The sequence below is a fragment of the Lissotriton vulgaris genome, chromosome 6 (genome assembly GCF_964263255.1).
Source record: "Lissotriton vulgaris chromosome 6, aLisVul1.2, whole genome shotgun sequence".
NCBI lineage: Eukaryota > Metazoa > Chordata > Amphibia > Caudata > Salamandridae > Lissotriton > Lissotriton vulgaris.
The window spans coordinates 1,171,549,348-1,171,569,230 of record NC_141694.1 but is presented as its reverse complement, the minus strand read 5'-3'; the positions used below and the strand labels follow the sequence as shown (position 1 = coordinate 1,171,569,230).

At 40.9% G+C, this 19,883-nt stretch overlaps 1 protein-coding gene across 2 annotated transcripts in view; it reads right to left on the bottom strand.

The window, feature by feature from the left end:
* LOC147708597 (uncharacterized) overlaps positions 1-19,883 on the bottom strand; it is a 139,239-nt gene that overhangs the window by 108,413 nt on the left and 10,943 nt on the right. For both annotated transcript variants that reach the window (XM_086927275.1, XM_086927276.1), the window contains exon 2: positions 1,637-1,763. In XM_086927275.1, the coding sequence (XP_086783401.1) occupies positions 1,637-1,763 (127 nt within the window). The remainder of the gene's footprint in view (positions 1-1,636; positions 1,764-19,883) is intronic.

Below are 19,883 nucleotides of genomic sequence, written 5' to 3'. Positions count from 1 at the left end.
CTCAGAGAGGTTAACAGCAGCTCAGAAAACATTTTAAGGCTCTTGGGCCTCAGGCTAGTGTGATGTCTGCAGGTAAGTGGAAGTTAGTCATGGATGAAAAGGTGGTGGAAGTTTCCATTCACATGTATTTCGAGACGTATTTTTATGCACCAACCTCTTTAATTATTGTCCCACTCTCCACAGGTCTTGGTGGCCTGTAGGGTTTCTTCTAGTATGGTTTCAAATTCATATTGGAATTATTTTTACCATTTACTGGAATGTATGATTTATCACAAAATCAAAGATCACTCCAGCTTAGTTTGAAAAAGTCCCTTCTTGGTTCTTTATTTTGTTATCATTCTTAGTCAATGTTATCCTGCTTCATTTATATTAAAATAAGGTTGCCAGCGACTTGCCCACCAATGTATTTCAGACAACGTATCCTATTGCAGGGTACTGTTTTAATGCATCTATAATGTAAACATTGTAAAAGTAATTCATCCATAATGTAAATAATGTGAATGCAACGTAAATCCATTAATCAAGGAATTTCAACTCAAGGTTTTGCTATGTTACATTTATTTTTGAGCACGTACTTAAGAGAATTCCTTCTTTTCAAGGCCGTCATAATGTGCAGTAACTAACTGAATGAATACTTGACAATATTTTTTTATTTTTTTTACCCGGTTTAAGTTGGCTGAATCACTACCTCGAAGGGATGCATTTGTAATTAAATACTGCTAACTGGCGTAAAACGGGTATGGAATACTGAACCTTTCCGTCATAGTAATGTGTGGAATAAACAGTGAAGCCTCAGTGAGGAGGTAGTTTAAAGCAACTCTCTGTAGATATCTATGGCTGTTCTTCGGTGTCTGATGATCAAACTAGTTTCAACAATAGAACACCAAGGAATTACATATTGAATGGGCTTTTGTCCTTTAAAATTATAGCTATTGTTAGATTCCAGTGTGGCAAATGGAATGTGCTGAATTTCAGTCCAAATCTCTCACAAGCGCAATGTATATAAGACGACATTTCGTTGTAAGGTAATAAATGCACGACCTCTAACTAAGTGAAAAAGTGTGGAGAAGTCAATTTGATATCAAAGTGATTTAAAAAGTAAGACTTCACCTGACCTCTGGATTGGATTAGTCGGTACTTTAGTGGAGCACTGAGAGGAGGGGTGGATGCATCAACATATATATGGCTAGAAGGATGCATGGGTGCTTGTTGGTTTATGTGGAGGTTGCTAAGCTTCAATTATATGTGCCAAGTGGACCAATTTATTTTAAGCAGGTAACTTGAGGCTCACCCATCATATATTTTCACAGAATATATATACACCCAGATATGAAATTATACAACAGAAGAATGCTCTCTAGGATCTTAAAAATCTTGATGACAGGATATTATATCTAAATCCATTGTAAGTATCTAAACCTTCTTCACGAAGCATCCCACGTTCAGCATGGAAACAGTACAAGAGGGATATTTAAACGTGAGCTTCTTGTATGAAATTTGGGTCACATCTTATATACGAAAATGATAGCAGGGAGGATGAAAGTACTTCATTTTATGACATCAATATATGCATGCCCCTAAACCAGAAAGCAATCAGAGAAATGGAACACTGCACAGAAAAATAGGACACCATTACCCAGAGAGATCACTGATAGGTGAAGTTCAGTCATCACGTTTTGGTAAAGTTCCTTCTGCCACTTATGCAACAACTTCCACTCTTCTTCAGAGAAACAAGCAGCAACATCATGGAAAGTAACTGGTGGCTGAGGCAATAAAATGTACACGACTTACTCAGTAAAACGGACAAGCAAAGACAAATATAAAATGGAGGTAGGTAAGGCAATTTAAAATAGGTTATTATTTTGAATAGCTTTCAGTGTCAAACAAGTCTACTCATAATATATGAAAGATATGATTACAAATGCTTTGACTGTTTGAAACTCAATTTTTCTGAGTAATGTGACATTTTCTAAAATACTAAAAAGATATGAACGCACAAAATTAAAAAGAAAAGGACATAACGCAAAATGTCACCTGAAAACATATTATAATCAGTTGAAAAGAGGGTTATTTTTTGGTTGAGTATGAAGTACACAAATATAAAAATCCCAAATAATCAAAATTCTCTTTCGTGAACACCAATTAAGACTTCAAAGGAAATGGTTGTATGGTCAAAAATTACTCCCCCCATTGGCCACCTACCAGAATCCTAGTATCAATTGTTCACTCCATGTTGAATCGACTGACCAAAGCATTTAGCCCAATGCCAACCCAGTAGATACTTCATCTGGTCCTTAATATATGGGCTTATTAGAACCCAGATTCCAGTTAAGTAAGAAAGACGTACACAAATATTTGTCAAAAACACATTTACTCACACACTACCACACATGAGTAGACGAAGGATAAAGAACAGATAATATTTGATTTCTAACTGAAAATAAAGCAAGCAAACTGAAATAGGAGAAACTTCTTGATAATAACCCTGTTATGATAGAACACTGCTTTTCTGTAGAATGACAGGATGGGGGTGTCCAGTGTATAATGGCAATATAAAATTGTCCACAGTTAAAACGACAAGATGCAATTGTTCGAAGATATAGTGTCAAGATTAGTAGGCGAGAGAGTGAATTTAGAACTTGTAAATAACATGTTCTTTATTCATATGAACAGGTAGCAAATAACATAATAGAAGTGTATTTGGCAGAACAAAAGTTTTAAATTTGACGTGATTCGACCTCAAATTCATTTCCAGTTCCTTGTTTCTCTCTATGTGCAGCACAAAATAAAATGTGTCCTTCAGAAGTTTTTAAATACTCGTAATTCAAACTGTTTTACGGTCTGGTTTTACTTGTATCTTTGAAATGTTTTACTTTAATGTTGGCCTAACTCTATAACCAATATTCCTTAACATCTATCGAGAGGTGATCAAGGGGGGTCAGACAACCTCCATTTTTCATGAGTTTACAGTGTCTTTGATCCTCAAACCTTGGAAGAACCCAACTAAATGTGGCTCCTATTCCACATCTCCCTTCTGAATACTGATGCCAAAAATCTTATCACACAAGCTACCCTCTGGCTTCAACTCCTGATGGGAGACCTGAAACATCCTGACCAATCAGGCTTCATCCAAAATAGCCAAGCAGAGAATAACATGAAGAAGGCACTCCACCTTCTAGACATCAGAACCAAGGGAGCCAAATAGCCGACGGTAGTTGCATCAGATGGGGAAAAGGTGTTCAATAGGTTTGACTGTGATTTCATGGCTGAGGCCCTGCGTGCAATAGAAGACTCCCTTCTATCCGGACGTCTGCCTTGCTATTAGCCTCCACGGACTAGGACCCAAGTTAAAGGTCTCTTCTGAAAGAGAGTAGATATGGGCAAGTGCAAGTGACAGAGATGTCTGCTCTCTCCCTTCCTGTTTCCTCTCATGTTAGAACCCCTGGCACAACATATCTTGGCTAACAGAATTAAAGGCATCAAATTTGGCCATAAAAAATTGAAGTAGACCATGTCCACCGACAATATGCTTCGGTCTCTCACAGACCCAACTGTCTCCTTACCCCAGGTACTTGAGGAACGACAACTTTATCAAAGGGTATCAGGGTTCAAAATCAATGTAAGATATTAACTACAGCAGTGTTTAGAATGGCATATAGGCAGGAATAAGTAGAAACTAAAAGTACGAGTAAAGGGATTATTATGATTCATTTGGATCATGTTGGTTATTTTGTTTTTGTTTATATTTTTTTACAGCCCTGATGATGTCCCAGATGGGACGAAACGCGTAGGCTGGCTGTAACTGTTGAAAAGTTGTACCATTTGAAAAGTTAATTTAACAAATGAAAATTGGCTCTTTGATACAAATGGATATGATGAAGAAATGAAAATAAAAAGACTTTTTGATGAAGTGATGAAGCAAGCCTGCTTGGAGCTTTCTTTCTTCGAATGAAGAGCACAAATATATGTTTTGATATAGTTGAATGTTAATTTTGACACTCCTTGGGTCAAATTGTATTAAAATAAGTGTAGTGCAACTGAAATAGGAGGTTAATATCCCTAGTTGACTATGTGAATGGTCTACATGTTTCAGCCTGAGATAGGTTTTGTAAGGGGCTTTCTTCAGGACTGGGTGGTGAAAAAGTGAGTGGCAAAGTGAGTAGTGCCACGTAAAAAAACAAGAAAGTACCTACACACGCGCTAAGGTGTGTGGACTGAGTGTCAACTTACTTACGGACACTGCAAAAGACCTGTGGGAGAAAAGAAGATAACACAAAACATATATATACATTAATGTTAAGCAACATAAATGCAATCTTACGACGAATGCTATGGTCTAGCACGAAGACTGACCCTGTGATTGTATGTATTATCTAGACGTGGTGGGGCATGCTGCATGCGCAAGGTAACAAGCAGCCTATGATGATCACCCCTGTCTTATCGATGCTATGAAGCAGAGGAGCTTCCGGTGAGATCCAGGTGGTTATTTTGCTCAGGGTGATGAGCAAACATGGTTTGTCGCAAGTCATCACCCTTTAACTAGTAGTGAGCAGGTAGGGGCCACCTTGGTCGGTGGTCTCATGGCGCGCTGTGTGGATAATGTCCACAGTAGTGGTAGTGCCTGGCGAGAGCGTTTGGCACATTTGATCATGTGGCGCGCCAAAAAAGAAATAAAACATTTAAAACAATGAGAGACCTTAATTATACTGCGTGTGAAATTTGGCAGCCGATCGGGACTCGGGAAGGGGTCGCATCCGCATGTCACAATATGGGGAGAAGTGAAGTTAAAATTAGCACGGAAAATCAAGTGTGCTTGGGGGTCATGCTGTGGGAAAGAAGCAGCGCAACCTTACTTGGTATCAAAATGGAACCCGTTGTAAACCTGGTGTGGTATCCTGTCATCCCGGCTGGTGTAGAGCGTGGGGAAAATGGTGCTTTTAAGCCTGTGCGCCCTTCTGGTTACGTGTCTGTGTGCCCGTATGGAGGCATGGAGGGGCGCTGTCGTACGCAGACACTCAGCCGCATCTAGGAGCCCTGAGTGCTGCGGAGAGCTGCACTTGCTTGTGCATGCGCTTAGGTGCTGAGTTGGTTGTAAAATAGATCTGCCATAATGTAAAGGTCCGAAAAGGGGCAAGGAGACTGCTTACACTGGGAGCAGTGTGGGACTAAATGCAGCCGAGGTACTCTGTGCTCAGTGCCTTGCGAGAAAAAGAATGTAAAATGAATATGAACGGCCCAATGTGAAGGGATGGTGGCGCGCAGATGGTGTGCATGGAGCCCAATAAGTGGATACTGAAAATAAAAATAAAAATAAGAGTAAAATTTACATAAAACTAACGGAATAGTTAGTGGTGCACAGCTTTAGTGTGCATGGGGCCCAGAGTAAGGACACTGGTACTACTGGTTGTCCTACTACTGGACAACCAGTAGTAGGAGACGCTGAGTATGCGATAGAAACAATCAGTATCATGACACAATGGCCCCTCAAAGAAACTAACTTTTTTTTTCAACACCAGACACTGATATACAGGAAAACTGTCACACTCGGTAGCGCCTGTGGAAATGTGCCCCACTACAGTCAAAGGATGCACAGTGCCACACTAAAATATTATTTAAGTCAAGGAAAATGTGTCACAAATGCACTGCTAAGATGTGTCCCTGGTTGTAGGTGTAAATAGAGGAAGACAACAAAGTAAAACATTTTTATATTTACTACTTCCAGTTAATTTTCTGACTTCTGCTTTTTATGGATCTGGAGGGGAGAGAATGTGTTAGTCCTTCATCTCGATACATCTTTTGAAACTGGGAAATCCTTTATTAACACCTTGCTTGTCTTTCTTCTTTTCTTTGGCTCCATACGGAGCAAGAGGTTTTATTGGGATGGTGTGATGGTAAATGTTTCACCCAGGAACGAGGACAGTTAAAAAGCACAAGACGTATTACCCATCACAAAGTAGTTCAAGAACTCCATCTGCATAACAATTTTTTTCATAAGTGTACACAAACTAGCACTAGAACTTAAGGTGCTTTCTCAACAATGAATCAGACAGTGCTACCTACTTTGTTTTATCCATTATCTGCACAATATTGTAGCAGATGTTAGTGTGGGAAGGGGTGTGCTTAAATCAACAAGACTCTATTCATAGTAAATGACATAGAAGAAGTCCCAGCAGCAAGAAGTGAGTACAAAGGGTCATCTACGTCTCCTTTTTGCCTTTTTTCACTTACCCTCGGCTTCTTTTCCCCTCAATCTCTTACGATGCCTCGCAACTCTCTTATTTCTCTCCTACCTTTTTCTTTTAATTTACCAGATTCGCTCCTATACCTTCCCCTCTATTCCATCATCTTTGTTCCCGTCGATTATGCTTTCCATCTCTTCCTTATGCCTTTGTGATACTTCTCCTTTGTTTTATTCTGGATGCACTCCTCAGTCTGTCTCACATCTCTTTTCCCATATATCTTAGCAGTCTCTACTTCCACAGCTTCTATTGTTCCTCTCTTTCGCAATCTCTAACATATTTTCCCCATCCGTCTCTGAGGCTGTCTCCACCATCCGCTAGATTTCAACCCAACATCATCCCTGCTTTACCTCCCTCCTCTCTATTACCTCGCCTGTGTCTCTTACAGCTTCACATTAACATTAGGAAGGGGAGAATAACATCATTACCAGAGGTGTGAGTAAGGGGACAAGAGGTAAGCTTCCTTACTCCCTATTTGCTCCCCCCATACAGCTCAAACCATCAAGTCCCCTGAATGGGATGGCTGGTGTGTCGTAGGCAGAAGAAAAGTTAATTCATGTGTGCTCCCTCCTTCAGAGAATCAGACCATTGCATTTGTTGAGGCTGAGGTGTTGAGCTACAGTTAAACTTCTCTCACATAGATGTAAAAAATAATCAAGAAACAGGGCCTTTGAAGAGGCCAGGTGACTCTCAGACAATGCTGCATACCGACACATCCCCCAAACACATATTATGTCCTTTAGGAAGATGGGCATATGAAATGCATCCCTCCTACTATGGACACAACAATTCTTGTAAAGGGTGGCTCTGGAACACAGGCTGCTTCCAAGCAAGTCACTTGGGGTCGAGACGTGAAGCCTAAGCCCATTTAGGCCTGAGTCGACCTGAAGTCAATTTTGAGGTTTACGCAACAGAGTATGAGTAAATCTCCTGAGCATAGCAGATAAAGTAGCAAAACAAAGGCTGGGGGGTTGTCCGTGTACGATGATTCAGAGTCAGTTCAGGCAGTGAGAGGAACTTTAAGCGCGTCTGGACCTCCCACAACAGCTTAACCCCTTAAGTGCTGCCTCGGTGCATTGGCCGACGGCAGCACTACCTCCCCAGTGCTGCGCACGACCATTGGACGTCCATTCAGCACTAGTTCCAATGGACAGCGCAGCACTGGGGAGGAATGTTTAATAGCAGCTATGAGGTTAATAGAGGCCACCGGGATCCATTAAGTCATGGTGAGAGCGGAGCTCCCAACCTGTCTCGCAGATCTCGCTTCCGACCTCGAGGTCACAAGAGCCCAAGAGGTCACCAGAATAGGTAAGGTAAGGTGATGGGGCGGACACTGTGCAGCAAAGGCACGAACAGTTGGAGAGCTCTCTGGGGCGCCAGCAGGGAGTGCATCGTGAAGCTGCTGTGCCTCAATATCGACTGCTGGGAACCCCTAGGAAGGAATGCAGCCCGCCAGCATACTATGTGAGAGTATCGCGGGCGAGGCAGATGACAGCGGGCGGGGCATGCATGCAGCATATCCTACCATGGGAAAAGCGGCAGAGCTGGTCACGGTCAGCCAGGATACTTGGGAAACCAGGCCGCTGTGGTGTGAGTCACTCCTGTGCCGAGGTGGTCATCAAAGACAGGGATTCATAGTCCTGGGCAAGACAAAGTGGTCATCACGGGAGCTCCTGCAACTTCCGAGGAGAACTAAGAATTGCTGGTGAGAGATCGATTTATTCTTCTTTCTAGTTGCGCTACTGGTTACAAAAATACATACCCACTCAGAGATACCCAGCATTGCTACATGAGTCCTTCTTTCCACCTCTGCCCAAGCAAAATTTTCAAGGTCATTGTCCAGTAGACACTCCACTGAGATGGCAGGGGACACAACTACTTTCTTAGGGCCACCTCTGCCCACTCAAAGTCTGCCACAGCAATGGGATGTGACTTTGTTCATTGTCAGAGTTCAAAATCTTTTGCGCTTCATCTTGTAGAATCTGGCTTAGAGAAAACAGCTTGGCCATGATTATGCTGGCACCTGTATCCCTCAAGGATTGGATTTCTACCACATTGATTCTTGGCCACTGCCTGTACTTTACAATACTGGCAGGCCAGTGAGGCAAGGGTTCAATGTCCTCACAACCCAGGGAAACTAATGTGGTGGCAGTGCAACCCATGCAATCCCCAGCACAAACTTCCAATATAATCACTACACTGGCAATTACCCTAGAACTATCACAAGTGGGTGATTTCTTTGTGTGAGTAGGATCTCCCTTCTTGTGACCTGGCTGTCTACAGTCATAGCACACCTGTAAAGATGAAGATCTGAGGATTCTGTAGATATGAAATCCGATTTATTACATGAATTAAACTCCACCCGATCATGAAGCGACTGACCAGCAGCATGCAAACCGTGACAATGGCCAACTGCAGGACAGGCGTCCATGCGCGAGTGACAACCATTCAAACATAAACATGTTTGTACACGTGGGCATACACCGCGTGAAACATCGGTGAAACCGTGAAAGACATAATCATTACACTACATCAGCTTCCCCCTTACAACAACAAAAAGACCTGAAAATAGAGAAAAATAAAAATTCAAAATCTAGCAAATTCATTATATCTCTCAGGTGCTCTAATAGGTCTGCCAAAGGAGGAAAAAGTTTGGTTATTAACAACATTACTAGAACATTGCAGATTATTAGTTTGCAGAGGCAAAGGTTCGGATTAAACAGGTTTTTCCAAAACATCAGGAGTGTTCAACCAAAAACTCCAATCCAGACCACTTGAATCATCTCCTCTGTTTACCCACAATGATCTCAGCCTGTTGATCTGTCACCTTTACTAACTGACGTTTATTCCACCAACCCTTTTTTCCCAGAAAAGCAGCTCCTTTGCTAACTCTCACAGCCTGAAGTGGTGCAAAACATTTTGAACGACCTTTGAGAACTCTACCAGGATTCTTGATCAATACCCAATCACCCGCAAAAATATCTACAACTTTACCATCCACTCCTTTATCAAAATGTAACTTCATACGATTTTGCTTTTCTAGAACAGATTTTCTAACTGCATCTAAATCTGTGGATTTCTGGACGGTATTCTGACTCAACCAAGAAGGAAATAAAAGAGAACGATTTTCCCTTCCTCTCAAAAGAGAAAATGGAGATACTCCCGTAACACAATGAGGGGACGTATTATAATGCCACACTTTTTGTTTGACAAAATCCTCCACCTTGTAACTACATGACACAGCGGTCTTAACACCTTCTTTAATAACCTTATTTCCCCTTTCAACCAGTCCATTGAAAGCTGGAGAGTATAATGCCACTTTCAACTGTTTGATATCCAAATCCTTCAAAAACCTGCAAATTTTTTCAGAGACAAAATGTGTCCCATTGTCAGTGACAATTAACTTAGGTGTTCCTTCCAAATCAAAAATCTTTTTAAGAAAAGATATGGTTGAATCTGAATCCGGAGATTTCACAAAATCAAAATACATCCACTTAGAAAAATAATCGACCAACAGAATCACATACTTATTCTCCTGCTCCAGAATTGAATACGGACCTGAAAAATCAATCCCGACTTTTTCCCAAGCTGAGTTAGGAAACTCAGTTGGTTGCAAGGGAACTTTCAAGGTACGCCAATGTTTGTTTTCAAACATTCAGGGCAAGAATCAATCAAATTTCTGACTTGAATATCAATTGAAGGCCACCAATAATGTTGTTTAATCCGCATAACAGTTTTCGTCACACCCAAATGACCTTGGTGTGCCTTATTGATAATGGACTCCCGTAACTTGAAAGGAGGAACAAACTTTTCGCCCCGCCGAACTATACCATTTTCCACCGAAAGTTCCTCCGCAACTTGTGCAAACCTGCGTAAATCTCCACACACACCCCTAGGTTCCGGCCAATGATGAGTAGTATAATCAATGACCTTCAAAAGTACATTGTCCAGTAAAGCAGCCTCCTTCCAGTCATTTTCAGAAATAGTATCACCCATCTCATACACCGCATCAACCACAGTGACACACTCCACATCTTCCACCAGACAATCCTCTTCATCATCCTTAGACATAGCCATCCTAGATAAACAATCGTCACGAAAATTCTTGCCACCAAGAATATGCTTGACCGTAAAATTAAATTTTTGTAACTTCAACACCAATCTCATAAGTCTTGCTGACATAGAAGCTGAACTAGGTTTATCAAAGATATAAACCAAAGGCTTGTGGTCAGTAACTAACTCAAATTTCCTTCCCCAAATGTACATTTTGAATTTGTGAACCGCCCAAGCACAAGCTAGGGCCTCCCTCTCTATTGTGCTGTACCTTTGCTCAAAATCCTTGAGAGCTCTAGAGGCGAACGCTACAGTTTGCTCCTGACCATTAACTCTCTGAGTGAGAACTGCACCCAGACCAGAAATGCTGGCATCCACTGTAATAATAGAAACATCATCCTCCCTAAAAGCATGTATGGCTTTAGCTGAAACAATCATCTTTTTTACTTCACAAAACATTCTGTCCAATTCGTCAGTCCATACGAAACTAGAGCCCTTCCTCAAGAGATATCTTAAAGGTTCAACTAATTGAGAATAAGATTGGACAAATCTAGCATAGTACTCAGCTAAACCGAGAAAAGACCTTAAAGCATCCTTATCAGTTGGAGGTTTTGCATCCTCAATAGCTCTGATAACTGAGAACTTGGGAGTGATACCTTGGTCAGAAACACTATGACTCAGATAATCAATCTTGTTGACAGCAAATTTACATTTATCGCTGCGAACTGTCATATTCCTGGACATTAAAATTGAAAGCACCAGTTTTAAAATCTTATTATGCTCATCAAAGGTCTTAGCATAAATTAAAATATCATCAAGATATGCTTGCACTCCAGAAATCCCTTGAAACAACAAATCCATTAGCTTTTGAAACACACTACCAGCCGAAGCCAACCCGAAGGGAAGACAAAGAAATTTAAAAGCACCGAAAGGGGTGATAAAAGATGTAAGTTCTTCAGACTCTTTAGACAACGAAACCTGATGATACGCTGATCTCAGATCAATCAACAAGAACCATCTAGCCTCCCCTATATTTGCCAGAAGCTCATGGATCCTAGGTAGCGGGTGACAGTCTACGATAATATTTTTATTCAGGGAGCGTAAATCTGCACATAGCCTAATTTCTCCTGTCTTTTTGCGAGCGACCACGATCGGAGCCACCCATTGTGATGAATTAATAGGGGTTATGATACCTTGATCACATAAATCATTTAGCATTTTTTTTAATTCAGACCTAACACTTAAAGGAACTGCACAAACCTTATGAGCAATAGGCTGAGACCCAGGGATCAACCTGATTTTGTGCTCGAACCCCTTTACACTTCCAACACCTTCCTTAAAAACAGGCTTGAACTCAGAGAGAATATTTTGAACATCTCCCACATTTGAATCAGTATAATCCACTACAGAAACGGTTAAATCATTGTTAAACTTAGGTAAATCCCCCACTTTAATAGGATTATCATCCCCAGGAACCAGGTATAAACCCATCTGAGCAAGATCTTTCCATCCCACAATGTTCTTTCCTTTTTCAGCAACATAAATCTTAGTAACTGTTTCTCTCCCAAGGCATTGGACCAATCCTGAAAAATAACCAATCATGTTGATATCTTTCTCACCAAATGCCTTGGGATTGACATCTGATTTAATTAAATCAATCTTTCTATTCCATTTTTCTTAGAACGTTGAATCTCTCAGAATTGTGAATGGAGAGCCAGAATTTGCCATAACCTGTAGTGGAATGTTATCAATGACTGCAGAACATAAAGGACCCTTAATAGAATCTACACCCCCATTACAATCCAAAGTTACAACAAAATTCTTAAAAGCATTTGAGCAGGACTCAACATCATATTCAATAAAATTCACATTTGGAGGTTTCTTTGCAAATCTGCATACACCTTGAAAATGTCCAATCTTTTTGCAGACAGTGCAACGTTTCTTAAGAGCTGGACAGTTAGGAGCGTTGCCTATGTGATCTTTGGAACCACATCTATAACAAAACAAATTCTGTTTCCTTTGAAAAGGTTTAGAACTAAATTGAATTTTACTTTTAGAGTTGACTGCACAAACCATTCCTTCCTGATCAGAGTCAGAAAAATCAAGCACGTTCACTGCTTGTTTAGGTGGTTCCATCACAACTTTACTAGTCAAAGTAGACCGCTCAATACTGAAAGCGAGGTCAATTACCTCACTTAAAGATGGATTTTTACATCCAAGAATTCTTTGTTTAATTTTTCTTGAAGACCAATTAAATACAAATTGATCTCGAATAAATTTATCTGGAGAAGGGTCAAAGTCACATGTAATGGCTAAAACTCTAAGAGCAGAAATATACTCTTCTACTTTCTCCTCCTCCTTTTGTTATCTTGAATAAAAATTGTGACGTTCCAGCATAATATAAGGTTAGTCACAGAACTGTTTTTTAAGTCTAGCAATAGCTTCAACATAAACATTCCAAGGATTATCTCCACTTTCATCTGAAGAGACAGGAGGAGCTATAGGAGTAATGCTTTTAAAAATTCTCTGAGCAGCTTGACCAAGACATCCAAAAAGAATTGCAAACTTGCGTTGAGAAGAATATTCAGAAGCATCAATTGCAATTAGATGATTTTCGAATAAACCAAACCATTCAGTCCATATAATATCTGGAATTCCTGGTTTACTCAAAAATGGAGGTGGTTGAGTGATCTGATGCCATTGATTATTTGCCATGAGATTAAATGAAAAAAATTGTATGTATATATATATATCACATTAACAAACTTATACTGGAGCGTGCATATCGCAGTAGTAATAAGAAGATATGCCTTTTCAATACACAGTTAACCAAGCGTGTGTATCTGAAGTAATTAGAATCACTGTTAAGCAAGCGTGCGTATCGCTGAAGAAATTAGAATCACTGTTAAGCAAGCGTGCGTATCGCTGAAGTAATTAGAATCACTGTTAACCAAGCGTGTGTATCGCTGAAGCAATACGCTTTTAAAACAACCTTTGAATAAGCGTGCGTGCGTATTAAAAGCACTGATAAACAAGCGTGCGTATCGCTGAAGCAATACGCTTTTAAAATAACCTTTGGTTAAGCCTGTGTATCGTTGTGTAGATACCTTTGTAAAATTATTTTTCAACAAGCGTGCGTATCGCTGTAACGATACGCTTTTGAACACAGTTATAAGCAAGTGTGCTAATATACTTCTTATATATTTTTTTTAAATGCTTAAAGAATGAATAGTCACCTTGAACATCGATGTAAATTCAATAAGCAAGTAGATCGTCGAAGAGACGATCATCTGATTGACACAGGCCAATGGGAAAGAGTCTTGTAACAAAGTCAAAATATAATCCAATCACGCGTCAAGAGTCTTGCAACAAAGTCAAATTGTAATCCAATCACGCGTCAATAAGTTCCAGACACGCCTCTTAAATTCCAAAAGCCAATAGAAAAGTAATGTGGCTTACCATCAGATTGTTATACTTCCGAAATAAAATATAGGACGTACGTCCGACTATGATACTACCAGACTGACATCCAAGATCAGACGGTAATTTTCAATTTTAAATCGAGAAGTAAAATGTCCAAATTCTTGCGTGGGTGCAGATGGAGTTTGTTTTCCGATCGTCGCCAAATGTAAAGATGAAGATCTGAGGCTTTTGTAGATATGAAATCCGATTTATTACATGAATTAAACTCCACCCGATCATGAAGCGACTGACCAGCAGCAAGCCAAACATGACAATGGCCAACTGCAGGACAGGCGTCCATGCGCGAGTGACAACCATTCAAACATAAACATGTTTGTACACGTGGGTATACACCGCGTGAAACATCACGCGGTGTATGACATAATCATTACACTACAACACCCTAGGCTTTGATGGGTCAAACTGCGTTCCCTAATACCCACTCCCTTTTTGGAATTGGAATGTGGCTCTGGGCTCCCCACCTTAGGCATCTTTTGGGACCTCTTTAGGTTTCACATTCTTTCTAAACTTGCCCCCATCCTTGCGAGGTAGGCAAGTCCTATCTTTTGGTTTCACCTCCTTGGGACTTCTTTGATATTCTAGTGCACACCCACTCATCAGCTATCTTCCCCAGATACCTAAGTCTAGATAGCCCAGAGTCTACAGGATGCTGGTGTTAAACTTCTCTGAGGTACAATTTGTAAGGATGTGCTCTTTTACCACTAACATGTATTAGTTCTCATCCGTATCAACCTTGTTACCCTTAATCCAGCCCTCCAGTGACTTCACAGAGGAATACACTTCATCTACCCATGTCTGTGTTGCTACCTAGTGTATGCTCCTACATTTTTGTCTATACTCCTCAGGGGTAAAACAAAATAACTCAACGAGTGCCTCCTTCATGTGGGCTTAAGACTGTGCCACCTCAACTTCAAGGGTAAGCAATCTATCTCTCACTACTGTAGGTATCAGTTCCCATAGTAAAGACCCTCAGCGTTGTGAACTCACCATCCTCATCCTAAGAGCTCTCTCATAGGATGTTAGCCCCTTGTCTATGTCATTCTCCTCACTGTTTTTAAGAACAATCCCTATGGGCAACCTGTGATCATAGGCACCACCTGTTATTACCTTCGCTTCTCCGCTTCCACCACTCTCCTGGGGTCTCATCCAGCTTGGCGCTCCTCTCTTCTAGGGCCAATTTATGATTCTCCAAGAGGCTTAGATGGACTGTTGGGCCTTGTGGTCTCCTCACCAAAGAAGAGCTTCTGTCATTCCCAGATAAGTAGTTACCTCTTGATCTAATGGTGGGGACTCCACTCTCATTCCCATCTATTTCCTGATCCTTAAACTCTCCTTCACCTCTTTCATCGTCACTATCAGTGTCAGTAAACTCATCTTCCAGTTGGATCTGGGCCCTCCTTGATTCTTCCCAAGCTTTGAGGACCTTTGCAAGATCGTCCTTGGATGCAGTGTTTCCAGGTTGAATTTTCCTCTCCCTGCACAGGGATCTCATAGTACTAATCCTGAATGTGGGCAGGGTAGCCAGGTTGCTGTCCCTGCTCTCCATCTTTGAAGACTTTTTGCAGAAAACTTTTTAATTTACTCGGACCTGCCTCCTACAGAACAGGTGTTTTTGGAATTTTTCAGAGCTTGGCAAACTCAAGACCTTTTTCTCAATTTCGACTTAGAAGTCTCTTACGGTGGTTATCAACGTAGTAATTGTCTGGTACACCTAAACACAAGTTCTGTATCCCACCACTAGGCTACCAATGTGAGGATCTGGATGTACTATATGATATGGCTGTGGGACCTTATTGTGGAGTAGACTCACAGACACCATCTTGTATCCAGTCAGTATTTTTTACTCCACCTTAAGCGCAACCCTGGGTAGCTGTGGCTGTAAGCATAAAGGTTCGGCAAAGGAACTTAGTGTAAAGCATTTAACAGCGCCAAACAACAGAATAAGAAAGTCACACACCAATAAAAAGAAACAACAATTTATAAAAATGCAGCGTATTTATAGGACTTTTTAGAGACACTGATCAATAAAATTCCCCCGGAGAGTTCCAGAGATACAGATTTTAGAATTCTTTATCACTTTTGAATACAACCTCTAACAAGCACTGGCATATGTAAAGTTAGAAAACTTTTTAAAAGTTTGTGCGAGTACTATGGCAAAACTTCGGTGACCAAATCCAGCAGAAATAAGGTCTAGGGGACCAGAAAGGATACTTTGGACAGTTACCTGGCCAACAGAGTGTTTTTGAAGCAAGGTCCAAACTTTACAGGAAAACCGCCATAGAAGCCAATGTAGTGGTCCTGATGCGGAGGGATGCAGATAAAAATGCTCAAAAAGATGGGAATGATGAATCAGACTTTGGACAGCACTCCAGGGTCCGCCAGACTCTGTTGTATTTTTGGGCTATTTCAGATGTGTCCTCTGTTGTTCTCGGTGACTGGTTGCAGCAAAACATCTGTGGTGGCTACCACTTTGTCCATTCGGGCTTCTTCAGCTCTTATTGTCCGTAAACTGGTTCCAGGAGATCAGCAGACTGATCCTCGGAGTCACCGGTCTTAGTGGAGCTGGAAAACTGACTTTTCCTGGAGTCAGGAGTTGCATTCACAGTACCAGTCTCGCTTGCCCAAAAGTGTAGCAGGTGCAGTCCTCTCGATGATACAGCCTTTCTTTGCATGGTTCAATGGCAGCAGGGCAGTCCATCTTCAGTCCAACGTGACTGGATGAACAGTAACAAACTGAAATTGCACCCAGATTAAACAGTATTGATCCTTACGGGAGGCTCACTCAACCCCTGGAGCTCCCAGTTCTGGCCCAAAGACATGGGACAACCCCGAATCCATCTAATCATGTCAAAACACCCGGAGTCTTGGTCAATAGTGACCTCACCATGAAATCTCAAATTGGATCTGTCATTTCCACCTGCTTCTTCCAATTAAGGAAAATAAAGAAAATCAGCAGGTTCCTAACTCAGGAAGCAAAACTGCAGGCAGTCCTCGCCATGGTGATCTCACATATTGACTATGCTAACTCTCTATACTACCTGGAAACAAATAACATCCTGCACCCCAACCAGGCTGGTTTCAGAGCTAATCACTCTACTGAATCAGCTCTGTTATTTACAACAGAAACCATAAGAACTGCACTAGACCAGGGGGACAAGGCTGTCCTTGTCCTCCTTGACTTATCGGCAGCTTTCGACACGGTGTCCCATACCATCTTATTACATCGCCTAGCTGAGGCAGGTATAGGGGGCACCGTGTTGAAATGGTTCACAAACTTTCTGTTAAACGGAAAACAAATCGTCAGGTTAGGACAATTCGATTCAAAGGAGAAGGAGATTGGCTCAGGGGTACCTCAGGGCTCTAGTCTGAGCCCTACCTTATTTAATTTATACATGGCTCCCCTGATCAATCTAATTGCGTCCCTCAACGTAAATACGGTCGCATACGCCGACGACACCCAACTGGTCCTGACTCTGGACAAAGATACAGCTAAAGCAGAACGAGACCTAAAAGAGTGTCTGACGGCGACTTTTAACTGGATGCACGAAAACCATCTGAAATGCAACTCTGCAAAGACAGAGATCCTTCCATTTGGAAAAAACAATCTCTTTTCCCCACTCACCTGTTGGCCACCTGATGCGGAAGCTCCTCCCGATACCATCAATGCCACCCGAAACCTGGGCATAAAATTTGATAATCTGCTCTCTTTTAAGCAACAATCCAAAGAAATAGCAGTTGCCTGCTTTAACATCATGAAAGGACTACGCACATTTTTTGACTATCTACCATTGCCCGCCCGCCGAACAGTAGCAGTTGCCTTAATAACATCCAAAATTGACTACTGTAATAGTCTGTATGCAGGAGTAACAAAATCTACCCTACACAAATTACAGACTATTCAAAATGCAGCAGCGAGACTAGTCCTAAGGTTGCCTAGAAGATCTTCAGCATCAGCTGCCCTAAACAAGCTGCACTGGCTTCCTATTCAGAAGCGGATCCTATTTAAAATCATTGTGATCACATTCAGGTGTTTTCACAAACGGGGCCCAAAATACCTAAATAACAGATTTCACAGGTATCATCCCTCGAGAGAACTCAGATCAGCCACAGCCAATTTGATCACTGTCCCCAAGTTTAAACTTGCCACCAAGGGGGGAAGATCATTGGCAGTTCTTGGGGCCAAGGCCTGGAACACACTCCCCATAGACCTACGTTCAATATCCTCAGAACAGACTTTCAAAAAATCCTTAAAAACTTGGATCTATGGACTCCCAGAATCCAAATGCAAAACTATGGTTTAAATTATCCTCAAAACTTCCCAAACGCAGTCGAAACATTGTACAACCTGTCAGCAATGAAGACAAAGCGCCAGGATGCTCCCTGGAGTGACAGAGCGCTATATAAAAAACACCAAACATCAAACATCAACATGGCATCCCGGCATACCTTACCCACCGTCTCCAACTGATACAGAACCAGGCGGCCAGATTGATTCTGCAGGAAAACAAACGCCAACACGTCTCTCCCCTTCTGAAAAACCTACACTGGCTCCCTATATCAAAGAGATGCGCCTTCAAGATGGGATGTATCATCTTTAAATCCTTGAATGGCAGTGATCCAGCGCTCCGATTGAAAAACTGTCTCATAAACACTACCTGACACCTCAATACTCACCATTAATCATGAAACACATATAAAGGCCCATAATACCAATGAGACAATTTCTGAGCAACTGAATCAGGTGGTATAATTAATAAATCTACTCACTTATTATTTACATTATTATATACAACTGCAGTTTATCATCTTTACCATGGTTTTAAACATCTATTATTTATTAAACAGACCACTAAGGCGATTGAATCAACTGATGGTAACTAGACCATGAATAAACAAGACCAGCTTGTCTTCTTCAAATCTAATTTTATTAACTATATTTTTCATAAAGAAAAAGGCATTTGCGTTTTGAATCTTTATTCTCATAAGCAATTAAGAAAGCAGCATTTATTTAAGGAAATGAATGAAAACTGACATTTATAAAGCAAGCTCAGAAAAACGAACTATTAGTAGAATAACAGTTTCCATTCCCTGAATCTATTTCCCTGACTATTTCTCACTCCACCTAAAAAGGGAAAAATCATTTAAAAGTCTGCTGTCCTTACATGCGCCAAAGGTCCATCAGCATGTCACGAAACTCAGGAATCGGAAAGAAAGAGTTTTTTCCTTGCTCATAGTGTCAGACTTTATACCTTTCTCTCTAGCTAAACTTTCTACATTTTACATTCTTTTATGCAGATCCGAGCTTTTCATTGGCTGTCGAGTGTCAGTCCATGATAAAATGTATTATGTCATCTCCGACTCTTGACCAAGTCCAGGCTTCATATAAGCCCTATTGTCTTTCATTTCCACGTTTTCGGCTTCCTCAAGAAAGATAATTTTCTCCTCGAGTTTTGAACATTTACTTCCTAACCTTGGCAGACACATCAAGTTCCTGTCTTTGAGCTATCTTTCCATGAGCACGTTCAACGCAACCAAAGAACTGCTTTTCAATTCACGGTGACAATGCAGTAAAAATCGTCACTGCTACGCATGTGCAAATGCTCCACTCTGGACAAGGTTTCGCGTCTGCAGCTCTGTCAGCCATATTTTCTGAACCACCTTTAGGCCTCACTTTGAAACTATTATTAAACAAACACAAGACATCAATTAATTAAAGAATTGAGACCCATTCTGTTACCCTCCCCCTTTACTAATTAATCCTGTTAATTATGTTACCTAGCAAAAGCACATAAATGCAGCATTATAGTTACCTTTCCTTTTCGTATAACAGGAACTCCATGAGCTCTTTATCACAGAAAGACATAACATAAGCACATAAAATAAGCACATGCCATTAATTTAACTGCCGCATTTAATACTGACAAAGACAATAGACAAGGTTAATTTATTATTTTTTCTTTGCGTATGCAACAAAAAGCACATTAGTTTTTCCCACGTGTAATGATGAATGTAGTCTTAAACTAAGTTGATTCATAATTTCACCACAAGCTTGTTAATTCAATTAACGTTATGGGAGATCAATTTCACAAGTTTGAACAAAATCTTGTT